General features: G+C 42.5%; 1 protein-coding gene and 1 long non-coding RNA gene across 7 annotated transcripts in view; one reads left to right on the top strand and one right to left on the bottom strand.

Moving 5' to 3' along the window:
- AP2A2 (adaptor related protein complex 2 subunit alpha 2) overlaps window positions 1–21,674 on the top strand; it is a 61,292-nt gene that overhangs the window by 36,740 nt on the left and 2,878 nt on the right. For 2 of the 5 annotated variants that reach the window (XM_083427700.1, XM_083427696.1), the window contains exons 7-22: window positions 15–123; window positions 604–754; window positions 2,920–3,088; window positions 4,743–4,880; window positions 5,890–6,072; window positions 8,580–8,677; window positions 9,263–9,494; window positions 9,887–10,060; window positions 11,293–11,456; window positions 13,177–13,257; window positions 14,813–14,895; window positions 15,118–15,207; window positions 16,637–16,760; window positions 17,001–17,117; window positions 18,521–18,590; window positions 19,920–20,054. In XM_083427700.1, the coding sequence (XP_083283826.1) occupies window positions 15–123; window positions 604–754; window positions 2,920–3,088; window positions 4,743–4,880; window positions 5,890–6,072; window positions 8,580–8,677; window positions 9,263–9,494; window positions 9,887–10,060; window positions 11,293–11,456; window positions 13,177–13,257; window positions 14,813–14,895; window positions 15,118–15,207; window positions 16,637–16,760; window positions 17,001–17,117; window positions 18,521–18,590; window positions 19,920–20,054 (2,118 nt within the window). The remainder of the gene's footprint in view (window positions 1–14; window positions 124–603; window positions 755–2,919; window positions 3,089–4,742; window positions 4,881–5,889; window positions 6,073–8,579; window positions 8,678–9,262; window positions 9,495–9,886; window positions 10,061–11,292; window positions 11,457–13,176; window positions 13,258–14,812; window positions 14,896–15,117; window positions 15,208–16,636; window positions 16,761–17,000; window positions 17,118–18,520; window positions 18,591–19,919; window positions 20,055–21,674) is intronic. The other 3 variants (XM_083427697.1, XM_083427698.1, XM_083427699.1) reach the window with 3 other exon arrangements.
- Window positions 11,615–19,987, bottom strand: LOC310672060. 2 transcript variants are annotated; one of them, XR_014508372.1, is made up of 3 exons: window positions 19,858–19,987; window positions 18,690–18,808; window positions 11,615–11,781 (listed from the first exon to the last, which is right to left on the bottom strand). It is a non-coding gene; the product is annotated as an uncharacterized lncRNA (long non-coding RNA). The 2 variants fall into 2 exon arrangements; XR_014508373.1 differs by having other exon boundaries at window positions 18,690–19,912.

Raw genomic sequence — 21,674 nt, forward strand, 5'->3', positions numbered from 1 at the left:
TTCTTGTCTTGCAGATTGTGACGTCTGCATCGACTGATCTCCAGGATTATACCTATTACTTTGTTCCAGCACCGTGGTTATCTGTGAAGCTTCTAAGGCTTCTGCAGTGCTACCCACCTCCAGGTAAAGTAATTGCAATCACTCTGCTTTCACACTTTGCTTACACGGGAGAGAAGCCATTTGCACTAAAACAGCACATGTTTGCAGAAAGAGAGAGAGAGAGGTTCAGATAATGAACCCCACTGCTATGTCTGCTACAGGCATAATATTCCCAGTATTTCTAACTATGGTCTCAATCTAATTATCTAATTATGTTGAAACCATGAGCAAATGTCCTGGCAACACCATAATCAAATCAAACTTGATAACTGAATAACCCATTTAGTGGTCTTTGGTTTAATTTTCGGTACTTGGCTCTTTCATATCAGTGATTCTGTAATGATCAAAGGATAAACAACTAACTTTGCAGAACCAAAATGCTGGTGCCATATGCAGCTTTCTGAAACTGGAGAAACAATGCCATCTAATGGGCATTTAATGGTTTGATAGTAAAGGCTGTCAAAATTGCCTGGTGATCTTGCCTAACCGTTCTATTTCTCCCAGAAGATCCTTCAGCACGAGGTCGTCTCACTGAGTGTCTGGAAACTATTCTTAACAAAGCTCAAGAACCTCCAAAATCCAAGAAAGTACAGCATTCAAATGCGAAGAATGCAGTGCTGTTTGAGGCAATTAGTTTAATTATCCACCATGATAGGTAAGTTTGGCATTCATAATGCATGGCTGGCAGTAACAGTTTGAGATGTGAGCATCAGTTCTATTGTCATAAATGTGTGGTTTCTGAGAAAGTATATACTAATTTTGTATTCTTCTGTTCTCTGAAAGAGGGTACAGTATGTACTTTTTCCACGGTCATTCTGGCAAATGTCTGAGCAGCTCCTGAGTGAAAAACAATTATGGGAGTAGTTTTTGTCCTGGAGTTTAGCATTGCCCATGTGTTGTAAGTTTGTAACCTTGCTAAATGTAATACTGAAATTCTTCCTCACCTTAGGACCATTTAAAAACTTACGACTGTGTGTTGCTTGGCTCAACTAAACAGGATACTGGCAGGACCCAGTCAATGTCCCATGCATTTCCTAACAGTGGATTGTGTAGTACATGCACATTGGGGTGGAAGGAGAGACTTCACCCCCCCAGTAATCCCATCCTCCATCCAAATTGTCCGGTTTTGGAGCTCTACTGGGATAAAATGACTTCAGTTGGCCTTTGTTTACCTGATGCCTTCCAGATGTTTTGGCCTACAACTCCCATCAACCCCAGCCAATATGAGTTATAGCCCAAAGCATCTGGAGGGTACCAAGGAGGTGAAGGTTGACTTGAGAAGTTTTCAGGGGTAGTGTTTGGTACTATCCTCCTATCCTCCCTCTGCCCTGCCACGTATTAAGGATGCACGAGCACCTGATTCCACACGCAAGTCTCCCACAGTCTCCTGTTTTAGCCCTACTTGGGCTTGCCTTTGCTCCTGTGTTGAACAACATGGGAACAAGGAGTGGGGGTGCACCAAGTAGCCTAATCCCTGACATTGGATGCGTCCCCCCCATGTCTGCACAACTCCTCTGATGTCAGGGGAGTCGAGGTTTCCAGATTCTATGTACATGGGCCTCTCCCTGCAGATGTTTGGGCTGTAAGTGCAGACGTTGGAGGAGGTGTGTACAATGGATGTGACAACAAGCAGACAATCTGAAGATGAATTCAGTGATGTACGTTGCATTCCTTCCTTTCCACATGCAGTGCACCACACTGTGTCTTACCTCTTTTAAAAATGAAAAAACCCACCTTTTAAAAAAGAAAAATAATAGCTATGTTTCATTTTAGTCTCCTTCACTTGAGAGCATGTAAATCTTTGAAATTGGCTAAGTGTGTGTATGTGTGTGTGTGTGTGTGTGTGTGTATACCGTATTTTTCGCTCTATAAGACGCACCAGACCATAAGACGCACCCAGTTTTTGGAGGAGGAAAACAAGAAAAAAAATATTCTGAATATCAGAAGACAGAACAACAAGAGGGAATGCTGTGCAGCGAAAGCAGCGATCCCTCTTGCTGTTCTGGCTTCTGGGATAGCTGCACAACCTGCATTCACTCCATAAGACGCACACACATTTCCCCTAACTTTTTAGGAGGGAAAAAGTGAGTCTCATAGAGCAAAAAATGCGGTGTGTGTATATATATATATTTCTACTTAAACCTCCTTGCTGCCACTAGAATAGCACAGCTGAGAACATTGTTTTATAAGCTGCTACAAGCATTTGTTTTATATTCTTGACTAAAATCTATGGTATGCACTATGCAACCTATTCCCCCTTGCAGACTGTTACTTGTATAGTTTGGCTTTATTCCTCTGTTAATGGGGAGAGGTTGCTTCCTATGCTGCTGTAGGTAACATACGATGCGAGACGGGCTGATGTTACTACTTCAACCAAAGGCTGAAATCCCTCGATGCAGGATGGCTCTCTTCCAGTCACAGTATTCTTGGCCCCTCCCACATCGTGGCATCAATTACACATTTCAGGAGCCGTGTGAGAGGTCACTATGCCTTCCCTCTATTATAAGAACCGTACCTGAGGCCACCATTGTGTTATCAGGACACGGCAGGATCCCAGACTCTGCAAAGCTCCTGATAAGCTTCCAGCTTTTAAAATAGAATCTTAATTACCTAAAATAGAATTTTAATTACTTCCTGCAATATGTAGCTGTGCTGCTACTAACCCTCCAAAAGGTATTAGCTGCAGTTTTGAAGCTCCTGTAGTGAAGGTACCTCTTGGTACCTAACTCTTATTAATGTTTTCCTCGATGCACTTTCCTCACCCAAGTTCTGTCTTTTCTTTTTCTTTTTTGCCTTTCCCACACACTCTCTTCTGCCTAGTGAGCCAAACCTGCTTGTCCGTGCCTGTAATCAGTTAGGCCAGTTCTTGCAGCACCGGGAAACTAATCTTCGGTACCTAGCACTGGAAAGCATGTGCACGCTTGCAAGCTCTGAGTTTTCACACGAGGCCGTGAAAACGCACATAGAAACAGTTATCAATGCACTGAAGGTAACTATTGGATCTGTGTATTAACCTTAAATTTGGAGTTGATTTTTGAAAAACAAAGCAGAACCAAACCATGTATCTGTGTGGGCTTGCTGCTTTGCATTCCAAGAGCAGCAAGAGTTTTATTCATGCAATAAAAAGGATGTGGAGTGGTCTCTTCATTGGAAGCTCTTTAAAACATAATGAACGATAAAGAGAGGCTTCACATCCATCAGTGGGCCTGTGCTTGAACTGCAGCCTGAATCACGTGTCACTGTCCTGGGATTTAACATGTTGAACAGGGGAGTGTTGGTTAGAAGGACAGAGGGCAATTGAGGGGAATGACGATTCCTCTGAGGATGCTGGAGGTGAGGAGGATACCAGAGAAAAGCACCTAGCTGAAGAGAAAGAACGGATTAAAGTTTCTACTGAAGAATGCTTAATTTTCTTTCTCTGTTTTCCTCCCAAATGACTGACTGTCGCCACGCAGCTAGAGCTGGACTTGGCTTTAACCTCCTGCCCTTGCCACTAAAATTAATGCACAGCAACCCTGGGAGGGGACCACCGTCCCACAGGGAAGAGACCCAATACAGTAGTTGGTGGGTCTCACCACTACCCACTACCTCCTGTATCTGGATCCTTGTTCTTTTCTGACCTGTTCCTTCCTGCAGTTCATGGTGCTCTTGGATGCATCAACGTCACCACAGTCTAGTTCTTAATACTTTCTAGTCAAAGTATAAAGCAGGGGCCACCAATCTTTTTTGGGGTCCATGATATCATTTAGATTTTTGAGCAAGTGCTGTGGATGCCACCCATGCTGCTCACTTATCGTTTCTGTCTCCCAGATTAGCTCCTCCCCATGAGTAAGAAAGTGTCCGTGTGTGCAATTTTTTTTGCTTTTCCAAGGGATCTGGGTAAATGTTGGATCCTGTAGAATTCATCTGGACCATAAAAAGCATATAGAGCTGGAAGAGGAAGTAGGGTAGGGTGTCAACACTTCTACCTTCTTCCCTTAGATCTCAGCACCCACCTTCTGACAAATATGCGACAAGCCACTCTCTCCACTTCATGACCAATGGGGCTCAGAGGCTTTGTGGGCACCAGGGAGAGACCCCGGAGGGACCCTAGTTTGAGCTACTGCTAGCCATTGTCCCAGGGGTGGAGAACATGCAGCCTTCCGTATGTTGCTGAACTAAAAACTCCCATGAGACCCAGCCAGCATTTGGGAGACCTCAAGCTCCCCAACTCTGCGTTACTGCCACTTTTCTTGCATAGTTTGTTGTCCCCCTACTGAGGAGTCTTGTGTGGGTACAACGGGGGGTGGGGTGGGGTGGGGTGAATGCCTTGGTGTCATTCATTACATGGTTATCCTTCCCTTGATCCAGGACTCTTAATTAGTAATATTTAATAAATAATCATTCCACTTAAAATTGTTTTCCTGGCTTTGACCCCAATTGGGGTGAAGCCAAGTATCTTGTTTCTTGTTATAAATGCTGTTTAGGATTATTGACTTCGAAACAAATGCCGCCTGGTACTGATTCTAGGTGCAATTCAGGCGCTAGTATCTGTAGCGTGGGCACTGCGATAGTCTGCTTAAAAATTTGGACACGTCTTAATTGTTGTTTCCCCAAATCTCTCCCTTTGTGTTGATCTTTTACCATTGTGATGTCCTTTGCAGACAGAGAGGGATGTAAGTGTGCGACAAAGAGCGGTGGACCTCCTGTATGCCATGTGTGACAGAAGCAACGCCCAGCAAATTGTAGCTGAAATGCTGAATTACCTGGAAACTGCTGATTATTCTATTAGAGAAGAAATTGTAAGTAATAATAATGATAATGATAATAATAATAATAATAATAATAATAACAACAATAACAATAACAATAATAATAATAATCCTCATCATCTGAGCTGTCTTCCCCGTTGAGTGCTGCTATAAATTTAGAGCTGCAAGATGACATCAACCTTTGCTAAGCTAAACATAGCATCTGACAATTTCAATGTGACTACTGTGTACAAATGCTAATTCCAGTAGATGGTCACCTTTGTGCTGACTTCTAGAGGAGTAGCCATAATACAGTGGTGCCCCGCAAGACGAATGCCTCGCAAGACGGAAAACCCGCTAGACGAAAGGGTTTTCCGTTTTGGAGGTGCTTCGCAGGACGAATTTCCCTATGGGCTTGCTTCGCAAGACGAAAATGTCTTGCGATTCCTGGGGTGTTTTTTCGCTCCCCACCCCCTTTTTCTAAGGCACTAAGCTGCTAATAGCCTTTTAGCAGCTAATCCGCTAATCCCTTAAGCCTTTAATAGCCGCTAATAGCTGCTAAACCGCTAATAGGGCTAATCCGCTAATCCGCTAATAGGCTTGCTTCACAAGACGAAAAAACCGCTAGACGAAGAGACTCACGGAACGGATTCTTTTCGTCTTGCGAGGCACCACTGTAAATTTATTTTAAGGTTCCACAGGTGACAATCTTTTGGTTGCTCTTTAAAGTAGATGGCAGAATTTCTTGCACTGGGTTTATTAAACTGTATATGATCAGTCTAATCACAGTAAAATGTGCTTTGCTTTTACTTCAGTTGATCCTAAAATATATTGTCTCTGGATCACCCTTTTACATTTGTTTAAGGTATTAATCAATATTGGATACGTTGTACTAAGGAGGGTATTTATACTAACTAGTTTGGATGAATTGAGAGATGTAGGAACAGTGGTGCGTTTAGTTTTCCTTTATTTTTTTTGAATGGATAGGTATTAAATGCTGTAGAAATTCATTGTTTGAATGAAGTTGCTTCATAAGTTGGTGTTGTGTATGTTTGCTCAGGTGCTGAAGGTTGCGATTTTAGCTGAGAAATATGCAGTGGACTACACTTGGTATGTGGACACCATCTTGAATTTGATTCGAATCGCTGGAGACTATGTCAGTGAAGAGGTGTGGTACAGAGTCATCCAGATTGTAATTAACAGAGATGATGTGCAAGGATATGCAGCAAAGACAGTCTTTGAGGTAAGACATAATTATTGTTTGGAAGCCTTTTTCTTCCAGCATCTCACTGTAAACTAGTAATGAAAGCCAAGTGGTAAGGAATAATTCTGGTCCAGGTGGGTGTTTGACTTCTTTCATCATTCCCCTTTGCTGGCATTTTCTATTTATGCTCTTTTCTTACTTGCTTCTGACACTTCTGCGGTTCTGTAACTTTGCCTTGCCCCTTCCCTTAATTTCATTTTTAGCAATAGACCCACAGGGTATGACTTTTTCATTGTACTAATGGTGTATTACTTACATGGAGAAATCCTTGTCTCAATGAAAATAGACATGAAGCTAGACTAAAGATTGAATTGGGAAAAGTTTTTGAGGCACTGTGAGGGGGGAGAGAATTGTTCCATGTGAAAATTTGTGTAAACCGCACATCCATGGTGGATGAGGCAGCAGTTGCCCAGAATGAGGAAGCATGAATGATGGATGATGATGCCAAGGGGCCAATAAACTTTGATAAACTGTCTTGTGAATGCCACAGATAATTACACAATTATTACTGCCTGCACTTCCCTGCATTTTATTTCTGTTAACTACTCTCTGTCTCTTCCTTCTTCTTCTCTCTCTCTTATATATGTCTCTCAGGATAACACTTAATGCATCTGATGAAGGGGTCTGCAGCCCACAAAAGCCTATATGCCATAATAACTTTGCTAGTTTTTTAAAGGTGGCACAAGACTCTTATTTGTAATGTTGCAGCTGGTGCTTTCTCTACATTGCCCAAATATGCTTAGATTGAAATAGTTTTATTAAAAATGAAATTTAGAAAGGCTGGAATAGTCCAGTTCTGAATCCAAGAAATTATAATTGGCTAGTGATGCAAATAACTTTTCTATAAACACCTCAATAGTTTGAAGTAGCACTTGGCCAAAGTGTTGTAGTTACAACTATTAGGGTGGATGGTCAATAACTGGTGCTGTCTTCCTACTGAGCTGACGTGACCTTTGCACTTGGGTGACTGCTGTCACTTAGGCATGCTGTATCCAGGTTGGGTAATAATCCTTTTAGGGCTCTGGGTACCTGGCCCTCTTTCCCTGTTATGAGCCACTGCTGTCAAGAGTGCATTGTCATATGCACCCCTGTGCCGCCACCCCTCTCAAAGGCCAGGCTGGCACTTTCTTTCTTCTTGTCAAGATTAACTAGCTGTCTTGCACGAGTTGTGTACTTGGAACTGATCCTCGCTCTGCAGGCTTCTGATAAGACCTCTCTGTTTTGAGCAGCTTTCTGCACAAATTGCACTACTCCCTGACACAATGAGATAAACCTGCCTTGCTGCTAAGAGCTAATCTTCCATCTGTTCCTCTAATCTGTTGTGTTGCGATAGCACGAGCAAAAAATGTTTTGAGCGTGAAAAACTTATTTGCCATTCTTATTTCTCTTAAGTTAGCCTTATAGTGGTGGCTTTGGAGGAGAGAAGAACTTGGCCATGCCAAATAATAATAATAATAATAATTAATGCAGCATTATATCCTGCTTTGCTGTGATTTGTTTGTTTCAAAAGCTTCTCTGAGAGCTTTGACTGACCAGTACCTAACAAGCACTTTTTAAGGATTTATGTATTATGCTAACTTTCAGAACCCTTTAAAAAAAATGGGATCTCTTTTCTTCCCACCTCCCCTTGCAAATACCTCCTTTTGGGTCTGTTTCTTTTATTTCTCTCTCTTAAAATATATTACTATTTTTCATTAAAGCTGTTAACTCCTTTCGTGATTTCTGGTCAAAAAGCAGGATATACATCTAAGAACGACAGCTTTTCCAATACATTGGGCAGGAGTAAAAAGGAGGGCAACTAGTAAACGGATTTTCCTCATTCCACTGTGTTTGTACTTCTTGTACAGATGCAGGAAACTAGCAGTCCGTACCACAGAATGGAACAGAACGTTCCTCCTAGAGCGGCAGAAGTTACTTCCATGTTTAAAGTGTTGTTGCAGAGTGCAGGGGAGAGAGAGGACTGCAAACTCTTCTCTCCAGTTCAAGCATATCTTCCCCACATACAGCACAATATCCTCCAAATAATGCCAGCCATTTAGTATCGGTTTGGAAGAGACCAGTAGGCTATTGGATTCAGACTTCTTGCCACCCTGCTCTCCATGTGTGAGTCCAGTTTGCCCCTTCACCTGTGCTATATGCACAATGCTGGACCAATACTCAAATGAAAACCAAGCTGCATGCCAAGGGATCCCAGACCTTCAGTCACTAGCCAATCCTAGATTATAAGAAAATGCCTTCCAACCCAATGGAGATCAGGCAGGCCTCATGTCTCCCAGTGGGTAATCTTGCTCTAATCAATATCATGTTTCTAGTTGTGACAGTCACTGATGCCCTGGAGGAAAGGGAGAAACCCTATGTAGATACTACTGTGAGGCACCCAAATAAAAATTCAAAAAAATCCTGAATCTTCATCAGCACTAATGTTTTAGGTGCATGCATTTACTGAGTCTAGCAACTTTATGATGGGCTTCAAATGTCTTCAACAGGCGCTTCAAGCACCGGCCTGCCATGAGAACCTGGTAAAAGTAGGTGGCTACATCTTGGGAGAGTTTGGAAATCTGATTGCTGGGGATCCAAGATCTAGGTAAAAACACACTCTTGAACCTGGGGGTGGCATCATGTAATTAATAACTGTGGCATAATAACTATGCAGCCAATTTTAAAACGGTCTATCTATCTTGTGATCTTTCTGTCATGCTATGGCAGCATGCTCACTTGCCCAGTATGTCTCCAGAGCTTTTGGCTCTGCCCCTCCTAACTATGTTCCTCTCGTCCCAGAGTGGAGTGGGGGGCCCTTGAGTCAGGAGTCCCTGGTACCCCATTTTTGTTTGACATGGCCCATGGAGAATTTATTAGGATAGCGCTCAATGTGTGCAGAAGGACATGCGGCTGTGAGGAGAGAAAGCCATCCTTTCTGTTTAAAGTAACAATTCTGTAAACTAGTGGATGAAATAGGATTCTGATATCATGGCAAGAGAAATTTCATTACTTAAGTACAGTGGTACCTTGGTTCTCGAATTCAATGCGTTCTGGGAGTCCGTTTGACTCCCAAAACATTCAAAAACCAAGGCACGGCTTCTGATTGGTTGCAAATCATTGTCAACTCGCAGTTTTAATGGTGACTTTGTTCTTGTTCCCTTTTCCTCTCTTTTCCTCCCTTCCACCCCAGCCCTTTGATCCAGTTCAACCTGCTGCACTCAAAGTTCCACCTATGCAGTGTTCCAACCAGAGCGCTGCTTCTGTCTACGTACATAAAATTTGTGAATTTATTTCCTGAGATAAAAACAACTATTCAGGATGTGCTGCGCAGTGATAGCCAACTGAAAAATGCTGATGTCGAGCTGCAGCAAAGAGCTGTTGAGTACTTGAGACTCAGTACAATTGCAAGTACTGACATCTTGGTATGTATTCACATGAATGTGAAGTTAATTCTTGGCAGCTGTGTCCAGAAATATTGCTCCCCCCCACTGTTTTTTACACCAGCCATAATTGTGTTTGGTGGTTTTTTGGGGGTGGGGTGAAGGGGGTTGTTAATTGATTGTAGCAAATGGGATAATGTAACATACACCATGTGGGGGTTATACTTTAAGACAGAGGTTGGGAAATGTGATCCTCCATGTTGGACTCCTACCAGCCCAGCCAACATGGCCGGTGATCAAGATTGATGGGAATTATAGACTAGTGACAACAGGAGGGCTAGAGATTCACCATTCCTCCCTTAAGAAATCAGTGTTTTTCCTACCTCTTCCAAATATACATGCTCCGGTCTCTTATGGCTTGTTTTCCCTATAAGGCAACGGTGCTGGAAGAAATGCCCCCATTTCCAGAGAGGGAGTCCTCAATTCTGGCTAAGCTCAAGAAGAAAAAGGGCCCCAACACAGTTACTGACTTGGAAGAGACAAAGAAAGAGAGGAACTCTGATGTGAATGGGAGCACAGAAGCTACTCTTGTAAATGCCAGCACTGTGGTAGGTTGGTTTCAGCAGCGTAAGATACCAGTTCTTGAAGCCAGGTTGATTATAAGGGAAATGGAATGTCTGCATATAACCCTAGAGGAGAGGTCTCCTTCCAGACCTCAGCTATACTGGTACCCTGGCAACCAGGAAAGGCCAATTTAGATACACCTCAAAATCCAAATTAATTTGCTTTATGAATGGCTGGGTTAGATATTTTCTCAGTCGTTTTTCTATACATTTTGGTCATGCCATGCCACTGGGCCAGTTTCTTGTATTGAGATCTAAACCCCAGAACAACTTGGGTCAGGGTTACCTTGCGACTGTCTGGGCCCGTATATCTTATCTCAATCACTGAGATCATCCGAAAGATCACAGTTAGTTGTCCCTTGTGTTTCGGAAGCCCAATGGGCTTTACTAGAAGTCAGGCAGGCTTCCAGTCCAATGCTGTGGAATATTCTTCCAGCAGAAATACAACAGGTAGCCTCACTGCTAACCTCCAGGTGTCTCTTGAAGACTTCTTTGTGTTGACAGGCCTGTTCCGTGGTTTAAGCTTTTCAGATGAGTGGGCCATTTATATCATCATTTTGTATTTTTTAAATGGTATTTTATATATATATTTGTAAACCTTGTTGTACACTACCCTGAGATTTTATATAAGAGGGTGGTCTATAAATATTTTTATAAATATAAATATTATACGTACACATAGAGGTGGGTCTTATTCCCAGTCTAACAATGTGTCCATGTTGATTTAATGGAGTGACACTGGGCTATTCTTGATGAGGTGGCTTTCAGTCACAGGTACTCCTGTTAATCTGGGACTAAAAATCCAAATGTAAGAAGCCTGTGAGTTTACTCCTCAGAGGAAAGGTATACTGAGAATCCAGGAGTGGGTTGCGAGTAACACAGCAACATGCCAGGCTTCCTCTTCTTATGACTTTTCCTCCTCAGCAAGTTCCTTTCCCCTTTAGATCTTATACCTGTGATAACTGCTCGTCTGCTCACGTTTTCATGCCGTGTTACTGTTCAAATTGATTTGCTGTCTCCTTTTCTGATAACGTTAAATGCTTTGTGGGTCAAGGAACGGGATGTTATTGCTAAATCAAATTAATGTAATGAACGACACAGTTTTCTTAATGAAAGAACTTCACGTTGGATGGGGAAAGTGAGCTGGGGACATGGCCCGGTTTGTACTTATCAGCAGACATGCTTTAATCACAGAACTTTCCTGTTGTCTCTTACAGTCTACTCCATCTCCTTCAGCAGACCTTTTAGGACTTGGCACAGCCCCCACGACAAACTCTGTTCCAGCCCCAGCATCTAGTGGCAGTTTGTTGGTAGATGTGTTTTCGGACACCTCTGCGGCTCCCGCATCTCTAGCTCCAGGTTCTGAAGATAACTTTGCAAGGTATATAATAAATCAAAGCATCATACGAGTGGTGGGAAGCAATTGTTCCCCCTTTCTCGTTCCCAGCTACTACAAGGTTCCCTTCTTGCATGTTTCACTGAGAGAGCAACAAAGGTTGGCAAGTCATCTTAACTCATGTACGACACTATTCGCCTTGCTAGGATTGGCCACACTTTTTTATTTTGGGGGAAGACATCTTATTCATCACATAGTAGTCTGAGCACTGGATGTCACTTTCCTGTAAATCTTAAATATCTCTTCCATATAACTGGAAAGCATTTTTCTCTCCTTGGCTGAATTCTCTTGATTGTAGAATTGGATAGGGCTGCAAACAGATAAAATTTCATGGAGGGCCACCTTTCCTTTAGGGTAAGTGCATGCATGGCAATGAGAATAATCATAATGGTATTAATTAAATATCTGGTTAATAGGAATAGATAATAATAAAATGATGAATACAATCAATATATTTTGATGTGAGAACAGTATTATTTTGCTCTAGTTTAGTAATTTCTCCTGTTGCATGTGTGAACCCCCATTTTTAAAAACAAAACAAAAACTAATGACATTCCTTCTCTGTCTGTTAAATCAAGTACTGGTAGCTTTATGAAACATCACTGGTCAGGTCTCTTGATTCAACGAGTGTTTTGCACTTGGCAGCAGCTTCACATAAAGTTCTTAGTGTAATGCTGCAGTGTTGCAGCCTGAGTTTGGGAGTTGTCTTCCTTTATTTTAAAAATTTAAACCATTGTCTTAAAAGGCAGTGTAGAAAAACCTGAAAATGCTTGAAGACAAATGTCAAGCTCTGTCCATAACTCAGAAGAGTGCTGCAAAGTTGCAACGTGGTGGACAATCTTGAGCAAAGCCATTTCAAGAACTTTGGTATTTGATAAGGGCACACAAATACTGTCAAGGGGGCAAATTCTCTCAAATTGTTACTTGAGTTTCTTTGTGCTCAATAATTCAGGATTGTGTGTGCAAGCAAATTTTAGATTTAGTGTATCTATAGATCGGAATCCCAACATTGCTTGAATAGACTTCCAGTTCTGCAGCAGGACTTCAGCCTTCCCATTGAACTAGACTAGCACAGCCCTGTTCCGGTTGTGCCCAAACATTGCTGGTTATAACCCACTGAGTCTTTCTTATAAGCTATTGAAAATGCTGCTCTTACACTGCAGCCCTGTACCCACTTACCTGGGAGCAACAGCCATTAATAATAATAATAACCACAACAATAATAATTTTATTATTTATACCCCACCCATCTGGCTGGGCTTCCCCAGCTACTCTGAGCAGCTCACAGCATATATCATAACATACTAAAACATCAGGCATTAAAAACTTCCCTAAACAGGGCTGCCTTCAGAAGTCTTCTAAAAGTCGGATAGTTGTTTATTTCCTTGACATCTGATGGGAGGACGTTGACAGGGTGGGCGCCACTACCAAGAAGGCCCTCTGCCTGGTTCCCTGTAACATCACTTCTCGCAGTGAGGGAACCAGCAGAAGGCCCTTGGAGCTGGACCTCAGTGTCTGGGCTGAGCGATGGGACTTCTTTTTCATTAAGTAGGTCTAAGATAGTGCTGTTAATGGAGTTGGGAGGAGGGATTTTTCCTCCTCCCTAAGTTTTCCTTTCCTTACTAACTAATCTCTCCCTTTCTGTGTGCTGCCTCTTCTCTTCTTTTCTCTTCTCTTTTCTTCTCTTTCTGCTGCTTCACTTTAGTCCTGACCTATCTTCAAATGAGCAGGTGGTTTCTGAGGAACCAGCTGATGCTGTGCATGATGCTGATGAGCTTTTTCACACGTAAGCAATACTAAATCCTTGCAGGACTGGGCAACTAGTACAACCTCTTCCTTTTTTAAAAAAAGCACATTATTTCAAATGATTTTGTTACTGCTTGTTCTGGCCTGAGTATGATCTGCCTTGGAGCAGGCGTGATCAAAATGTGCATGTGAATCGTCATAGAGAGAACAACCTTTTTATCTTCTTATCCAGTTTTTAAATCTAATCCAGGAAGGTAACTGAAAAGTAGCAAGCTTTTTTAGAGTGTAAAAAAGGCAATAGAATTGCTTGTAATGGAAGCTGGCATCAATTGCTTTGGATCTCGGTAATTATAGATCAAATGTTTTCAAAGTTTACATGTTGCCTAATTGCAAAAGCTGTGGGCTGGTTCTACTTGATATTGTAGTCAAGTGGTGAACATGCAGGTAAGAGGGAGTCCTCACACAACTATCTCTTTAAATACAATGCAGCATTGTCATTTCACACATCCTGCATCTGGAGGCTGAGTGACACACACACACACACACACACACACACACACACACACGTATTTGTGAATCAGCCCTATGATACTCTGTGGCAGTCAACATGCAGCATATTCTGGGATAGAGCTCTGCAGTGTTGATGAGTATTCAAAGGAATTGAATATCGAGGCTTTGGTTCTTACAGTGTGCTAGAATGTCTAGTCTTTCCTTCAGGAAAAATAGTGAAGTAAGAACCAAGACTGTGCCTGGGTCCTAAACTCTTACAAAACTAAAGTAATGCAAATGCTGTTATTTGTTGTGCATTTTGCAAAGCAGTTTGCAAGGTCTGCATACTCATAGCATTCCTGTGAGCTAGGCTGTTGATCCTATTTTACAGAAGAAATATTGAGGCTGCATGTTTTGTCCAAGGTCACATAATAGATTCCCAGACCCATAGCTAGTTTGTACTGTTTCTCCCATTTGTCTTACCCACATAATTTACCTAATACATAACATTCCAAAACACTTTTAAAAAATCATTTGCCTTGGGCAACCACAATTTGGCAACCACCATAATCTAAAGCTCTTCATAATGCATTGCTGTCTGTCTTCCGATTCATTGCGTTAGTAGATAATTGATGTTTGAAGCCTGAGCTAATTAGTCATAGCTGGGAGAGAAAACACCATGCCTACCCCAACTTGGCAATAGTTAATACTTAGAATGGCACCAAGCAAGTGATATGCCATTTTAATGTTTCTAAGATGCCCTAGGGGATATTGTCATGTCTTTCAAACTTCAGTCTTTTGCTCCTACCAGTTGCCCAGTCCTCAAAGCATGGATGTTGTGGCTCCTTAACCCTTCCCCCCAATGTTTCTGTGATTGGGGCAGCTTGGAATAGTTGAGGAATAAAGCAAATTTTGCAAGGACTATTTGACCTACAGCTTACTTCTTGATTTTGATTCTATCTTGGTTCTTGCTTCTTCTTGACTTCTTCTAATACTCTTGGGTGCACAGATGTCTGACTGCATCCTTTCTATCTAAAGCAGTTGGCAACAACATGTGATTTATCAAAAACATAATTCCTGTATTGTGCCTGCTTCTCTCTTTCTAGGTTTGTTTGCAAAAATAATGGAGTCTTATTTGAGAATCAGTTGCTACAGATTGGTTTGAAATCTGAATTTCGGCAGAACCTGGGTAAGAACAACACAGTTTATGATAAACTGCATTCTACAGTATTGCCTTAGGTCCTATTTTTGTAAGAAGTGTCATGTTTGGGCCTCTAACGAAATATTGCTGGGCCTTTGTAAGAATGTCAGAAAAGCCCTGCATGTTATAATTAATTCCTTTTCAAGCTTAAGTAGGCTTGGGTGGTGGTTTAAATCAAACGCTCATAAGTGTTGCCTTGTTTCTTTGCAGGTCGGATGTTCATATTTTATGGGAACAAGACTTCAACACAATTTTTGAATTTTACTCCAGCGCTAATCTGTTCAGATGAACTCCAGGCTAATATCCTTTTGTTACCTGATATCGCTAACAAGAGAAATAAATATTGTTCTTAAGCACAGGAATCAGACTGTATGCTGCAGGGACTGCAGTTCAGTAGGAAGAATTGGAGAACATTGGGCAAAAGTGTTCATTGCGTTTCTTGGGGGACCACAATATAGAGAAAGGTGATTTAAGGATAATCATGTCAGGAAGGTAGACTGGTTCTGTGTTTGACCTAGAAAAGTGTGTCCCTTCTCTCTACAGTGGTACCTCGGGTTACAAACACTTCAGGTGACAGACTCCGCTAACCTGGAAGTAGTACCTCGGGTTAAGAACTTTACCTCAGGATGAGAACAGAAATCGTGTGGCGGCAGTGGGAGGCCCCATTAGCAAAAGTGGTACCTCAGTTAACGGTTTCAGGTTAAGAACGGACCTCCGGAACGAATTAAGTTCGTAACCAGAGGTACCACTGTACTAGGCATTATGCAGGCAGAGTTCCTTGGTTTTAAATTATTTGTTTAAATGACAATGTTTATGGAGTGTGGCTGCCCCTCTAGTGTCAAGGGATCCCCCAAAATGTTCTGTCTCTCAAATATTGTCAGGTTACTCTTGAAGATAGCTGTCATGCAAACCTGACTTTTTTTTAGATTCTAAAATACCTGTCTGTTATGATTATTATTATGAATGCAATTTAATATGCATTTTGGGAAAAATATTAAATAGCTGCTGCAGGGGATCGTGAGCACCATGGGGAGTTCAGGAGATAGAGATGATGTTTCCTATCCGCTGCTGTGATTCTGGCAAAATGCACCCCTCAAACTGTTGTTTGTGTCAGGGGGCTTCCCTCTTGATGCAAAGAGCAGGGTGCGTGAGTAGGTGCATGCCTGATTTTTCCATTTGAAAAGGAGGTGCTTTCAAATACCTGATGGGCTGTTGCACCAAAGATGGAGCAGGTTTGCTTTCTGCTGCTCTGGAGAGCCGGTCTAGAACCAATGATTGGAAATGGCAGGGAAGCAGATTTTGGCTAAACCATTTAAAGAGAAACTTCCTAATGCCAAGAACTATATATCCAACAGTACAGAAGGCTTACCTGGGAGGTGATGGGATTTCCTCCTCTGGAGCTGTTTAAGCAATGGCTTAATGGTCATCTGTCTGGGTCCTGAGATGCTGTGGTTGCATCCTGGAAGGAGCAGGGGGTTGGGCTTAGATGACTCCCATGTCCCTTTCTACTCCACGAACCTATGAAAAGGCACCCCTGCCACCCCCTGCAGTCCTGGTGCTGCTCAGGCTCCCTTGCGGCTGTTATTTATTTGCATCCCCCCCCCCCCAAGCACTTAAACCACATTTTTGTAATCAATGCCTCATGTTTTAGTTTGATTACTTGTGACTTTTATGGCAGCACTTTCCCAATATTAAGTTAGCCAAATAGCCTGTTTCCTTAACCTGCCACGCCTGAATTTGCAGACGAAACCAGTTGATCCCACTGTGGAGGGAGGTGCTCAGGTGCAGCAGATAGTAAACATTGAGTGCATATCGGACTTCATGGAAGCACCAGCCCTAAATATTCAGTTCAGGTACAACTCTTAATTTGGGTCTATATGTGTTGGGTTTAAGTAAGGACTGCCTTCTAAACAAATGAAACCGAACGATTGGGGCGCGGAACCACATTTTGGGGTGGAGTTTTAATTCAACAGACACCTGTGTCTATATCCTTTGAAGACTTTTTTTTTAAAAAAAAGAAAAACCTGTGGCAACTGTTTCCTAATGTTCAAAGGTCCTCAAAGGTTTAAATTGTTGCTGTTTGAATGTTTCAGATATGGAGGAACGTTGCAAAACATTTCTGTAAAGCTTCCCATCACGCTGAACAAATTTTTCCAGCCTACAGAAATGGCCGCTCAAGACTTCTTCCAAAGGTGGAAGCAGCTAAGCAGGTAAGATGGTTCAGATCCTGCACAGCCATTAATGGCACATGCTGTGTTGCTTTAGTCTGGTGGTGCCTACCCATTAACTTGAGCCCTTCCAGGGGTGTATGAAGGTGTAAATTATTTCATCAGTCAAGCTGATGTAGAAGAACATTGACCTCCTTTGTACTAACGTCTCTGCAGGATTGAACTGGAGAAGGACAAGTCCTGCATTTTTCCACAGCTAGCTGTGCACAATACATTTCTTTAATTTATTTTTTTAACCCTACTGTTCTTTATAAATAAATCCAAAGCAACTTATAAAATTACTAAACATTAATAAAAGCATTTCCAGAATCACTAAAAAATAGTATATAGATAAGATGAGTTTTTAAATCAGAGAGAGAGAGAGAAGCATTAAATGAAATCAAAAGTTCAGCAGAGTAACGCGCCTGAAGCTTATAAGGATGAGAGTTCCATGATCTGGGTGCTGCAGTAGAAAAGTATCCCAACCAACTGTGCTCCAGAAAATGTTGGAACATATAGCAGGACCTCCAGTGTTGAATTCAGCAGGTGATCAGGATTATATGGGAGGAGGCAGACCTTCAGATATCCTGTTCCCAAACAGTTTAGGGCTGAGGTGGTGGGTGGGGGTTGTGGTCCTTTAGATGTTGTTGGACTCCCAGTTTCCTTTGGACCACCCAGAATGGCCAGTGGTCAGGAATGGCAGGAGTCTACAACATCTGAAGGGCCACAGCTTCCTCATCAATGGTTTAGGGCTTTGTAGGCAAGAACCAGCAGCCCGAATTGTGCTTGGGAAAATACTGGGAGCCACTGCAACAAAACTGGAGTGAGGTGATCAGTAAAGTAGACTCCCAAAACCATTTTGCACCAGTTTAAATTTCCAAAAGGGTTTCAGAGGACACTGTATGCAGAGCGTGTTCCAGTTATCCAGTTTGAGTGTCACCAGGGCATGTGTGTCAATTACCAGATCTGCTGAATGTTCCTGTCAGTAATTGATAATGATCCATATCTTTCCCTCTCCCCAATCCCCTGGGGTAATTTTGCCATGTTTTTAAAATTGGTCCTGCTTAATAAGTTTACATGTAAATTTAACATTTTAGTTGATTTTTAAAAAGTGGGCAGCCTACCTGAATTGTGGGTGGGTTGTTGGGCGGAAGGAGGGAGGGAGGCAAAACAGACTGCTGAATCAATATTTGGTTCATTGACTGAATGATGTCCTTTTTGTGAAGGCAGGAGGAAGCTGATGTAACCCTGCAGTGAAAAACTGCTTCAAGCCTCAATTTTTATAGGTTCAGTTTTAACCACCCCTAATTTGCTGGTTCTATATGAAATGCTGCCTAACTCTCTCATGTTTGTACTGTAAAACCAAAGCAAATGTTAACTACTTTAACCTTGGTGTTACTTTGCAGCCCTCAACAGGAAGTGCAGAACATCTTTAAAGCAAACCATCCAATGGATACCGAAATTACAAAGGCAAAGGTGGGTAGCAGGTGGCTGTTATCCTCCTCCTCCTCCTCCTCCTCCTCCTCCTCCTCCTCCTTCTTCGGCTATCACTCATAGCCGAGTAAGATTACTCACCATCACAAGGTGATGATCCCACGATTGAGATCGTTATCACCATTGCTACTTGGGCATTTATAACCTGCACACTTCATTGCTGTTGCTCCCAGGGTGCTTTGCCAGAAAATAAAAATCATCTGCAATAAAATAAAATGTGTCAAGCAATGTTAAAACAAAAATGTAAATGCATGTAAAAACACACACACTGCAGCAGAATCAAACCCAGTTTAAATTGTATTTTTTAAAGTTCTGGGCAAATAAGAATAAAAAAGCTCTTTTCCTAGCCCCTCCAAAGGACATGAGCTTTGACTTCGGGATATCATTCCATGGACAACTGTGAGCCTTTTCTCTGAGTACTGCTCACTTCTGACAAAAGAGAATCTGGAGAAGCATACAGGAAATTTTATCTACATACAAGCCCACTTACACACACAACTGAGGTATGGATATTTGCAGTGGAGATGCCTATGTGCAGTTGGGGTGCTAAGTTCTGGGGAAGGTTCTGCACATAGAGACCTGCACATAATACATAGGCTTTCTTCCTGCAGGTATCTATGCCTAATGTGAGAAAATCATGTGGTAGGGGGAAGTACATGAAATGTAAACTGCCAAATGTTACCAGTTCCTTTCAGAGCACAAAGGCTTGTTTGTGCCTAGACCAGGCTTCCTCAACCTTGGCCCGCCAGATGTTTTGAGACTACAATTCCCATCATCCCTGACCACTGGTCCTGCTAGCTAGGGATCATGGGAGTCGTAGGCCAAAACATCTGGAGGGCTGAGGTTGAGGAAGCCTGGCCTAGACTTTGTAGGGTGGTTCTTCCAGATGTCTGTCTATTGTCTGCTTCTTGTAGGTAGGAGCCTCATGAGTTGTAGCCAGCAATCAAAGCAGCTGAGCTCTTGAAACTTAAATAACCCATTCTGAAAGCATGCAAGGAGTCCAATACAAGGCATTTTGGGGGAAATCTAGTGCAAGAACCACTGCTCCACAGATATGTTCCCACTACAATTGGAGACATTCCTGCAAGAATGTATCTGTGGAGTCTCAGTTCAAACACTGTAGTCCTGTAACCCAGGAGTCTGGTTGTGAGAGGCTGCATGGAGCTTGTTGACCACCATTTGACCTGCTGTGTGTTCAGCATGTCGATCAAGCCCATCTTTTGTAAGGCCCCTTTCCTTCCTTTCTCACCACCTGCTCTTCCTTTTTCCTGGTCTGTGGTTCAAATCCCCTTTTTGGCTTTCCTTTGGCAGATTATTGGATTTGGCACAGCTTTACTGGAAGAAGTAGATCCCAATCCTGCTAACTTTGTCGGAGCCGGCATAATCCACACAAAATCATTCCAGATTGGATGTTTGATGCGTCTTGAACCCAACCTGCAGGCACAGGTAATGGCTTCTTGTTTACTTGCTGAATGTTTTGAAAGTGTGGAAGAACAAAACGGAAGAGATTTTTTTAAATATACCACATAGTTTTACTATGCCCACTTCTGTGACTCTAGCGTGCATCAGCCAATATTATGTATGAGGTTGTTTTCTAGGAACAATCAGCTAAGACAGAGTGAAATATCTTGCGACTGTTCTATGGTTCCAGCAGCTATGCAATTATTCTGCTTCCTTCCTAAGACATAATGCATTCTTTTGAGACCCTGCTTTGGAAATAATACCTGCCAGACAATTGGTAAAAACTGCTTCGCTGTGACTAATTTGCCTGTGTGCAGTGCCACATGCAGGTCTGCGCCTCTGCTGAACTAGACTGGAACATTCTAGAGCATGGGTAGGCAAACTAAGGCCTGGGGGCCAGATCCAGCCCAATCACCTTCTCAATCTGGCCCGTGGATGGTCCGGGAATCAGTGTGTTTTTACATGAGTAGGGTATGTGCTTTTATTTAAAATGCATCTCTGGGTTATTTGTGGGGCATAGGAATTCGTTCATTCCCCCCACCCCATATAGTCCGGCCCCCCACAAGGTCTGAGGGCCAGTGGACTGGCCCTCTGCTGAAAAAATTTGCTGACCCCTGCTCTAGAGCACTAAAAGTAAAGGGCTATAGAACACATGCCTCATAGGCAGAAGATGCCTGGTTCAATCGCTGGCATCTCCAGGTAGTGGAACACTTGTCAGAAATCCTGGTGAGTGGTTGCTACTCAGTGTAGGCAGTACTGAGCTAGTTAGACAATGATCTGTTTATGATGCAGCTTCCCATGTCACCATGTTTCTCAGGCTCACTTGCCTCAAGTGGATGAGCACCCTTCTGCCAGCTTCTCTCAGTAGCAGCAGCTGGTAGGACGTTCTCTGTATGCTCATACATCTTTAGCACTTTCTTCTTGCCCCTACGTAGGGAGCTTATTTGCTTGTGTGATATCTTTGTGGAAGTTGTTTCTTATCCCCCCCCCCTTTTATGCTTATGTGCAGCCCAAAGTATACTTCATTTTCATTCTAAATGATAACTGGATTATTTTAAAATGCTGTTGTACTAAAACATACAGCACTGCTTTTCCAAAAAGCTCTACTTTTTTCATGGTCTTTGTCTTCTTCTTTGGCGATCATTCGTAGCCGAGTCAGATTGTCTTCCATAAACACGGTTTTAACAATGAGTCCATGACTCTTATGTCATTTTGTGAGCGGTGGGAACTAAGCCAGGTGATAATGATGCGCCAGTTTATACTTTCCATGGAAGATTTTGGAGACACACCAGCTATGAAGCCAAACAAATTTTTTTATTGTCTGTCCGTCTCTCTTAAACAAGGAAACTCCTTAATTCCACACAGATACATCTCAGTCCACTGCCACCTGGTGACTAAACTATGTAATGACACCATTGGTGTTTATACCCAACCCTCCAGCCTAAAAAAGTTCCCAGAGCAGCTTACAAAGATTAGTCATGGAACAGTCTTTGTCCTAAGGCTTGCAATACCAAATACATGATGCAAAACAGGTGGGGGGGGGGGAGGTAGAAGGGGCAATAGGCAAATTCTGGCACTGGCTCTTAGCTACATCTTTGGTTATCT

Source organism: Podarcis tiliguerta (genome assembly GCF_965153285.1).
Source record: "Podarcis tiliguerta genome assembly, chromosome: 1".
In the NCBI taxonomy this organism is placed as follows: Eukaryota; Metazoa; Chordata; class Lepidosauria; order Squamata; family Lacertidae; genus Podarcis; species Podarcis tiliguerta.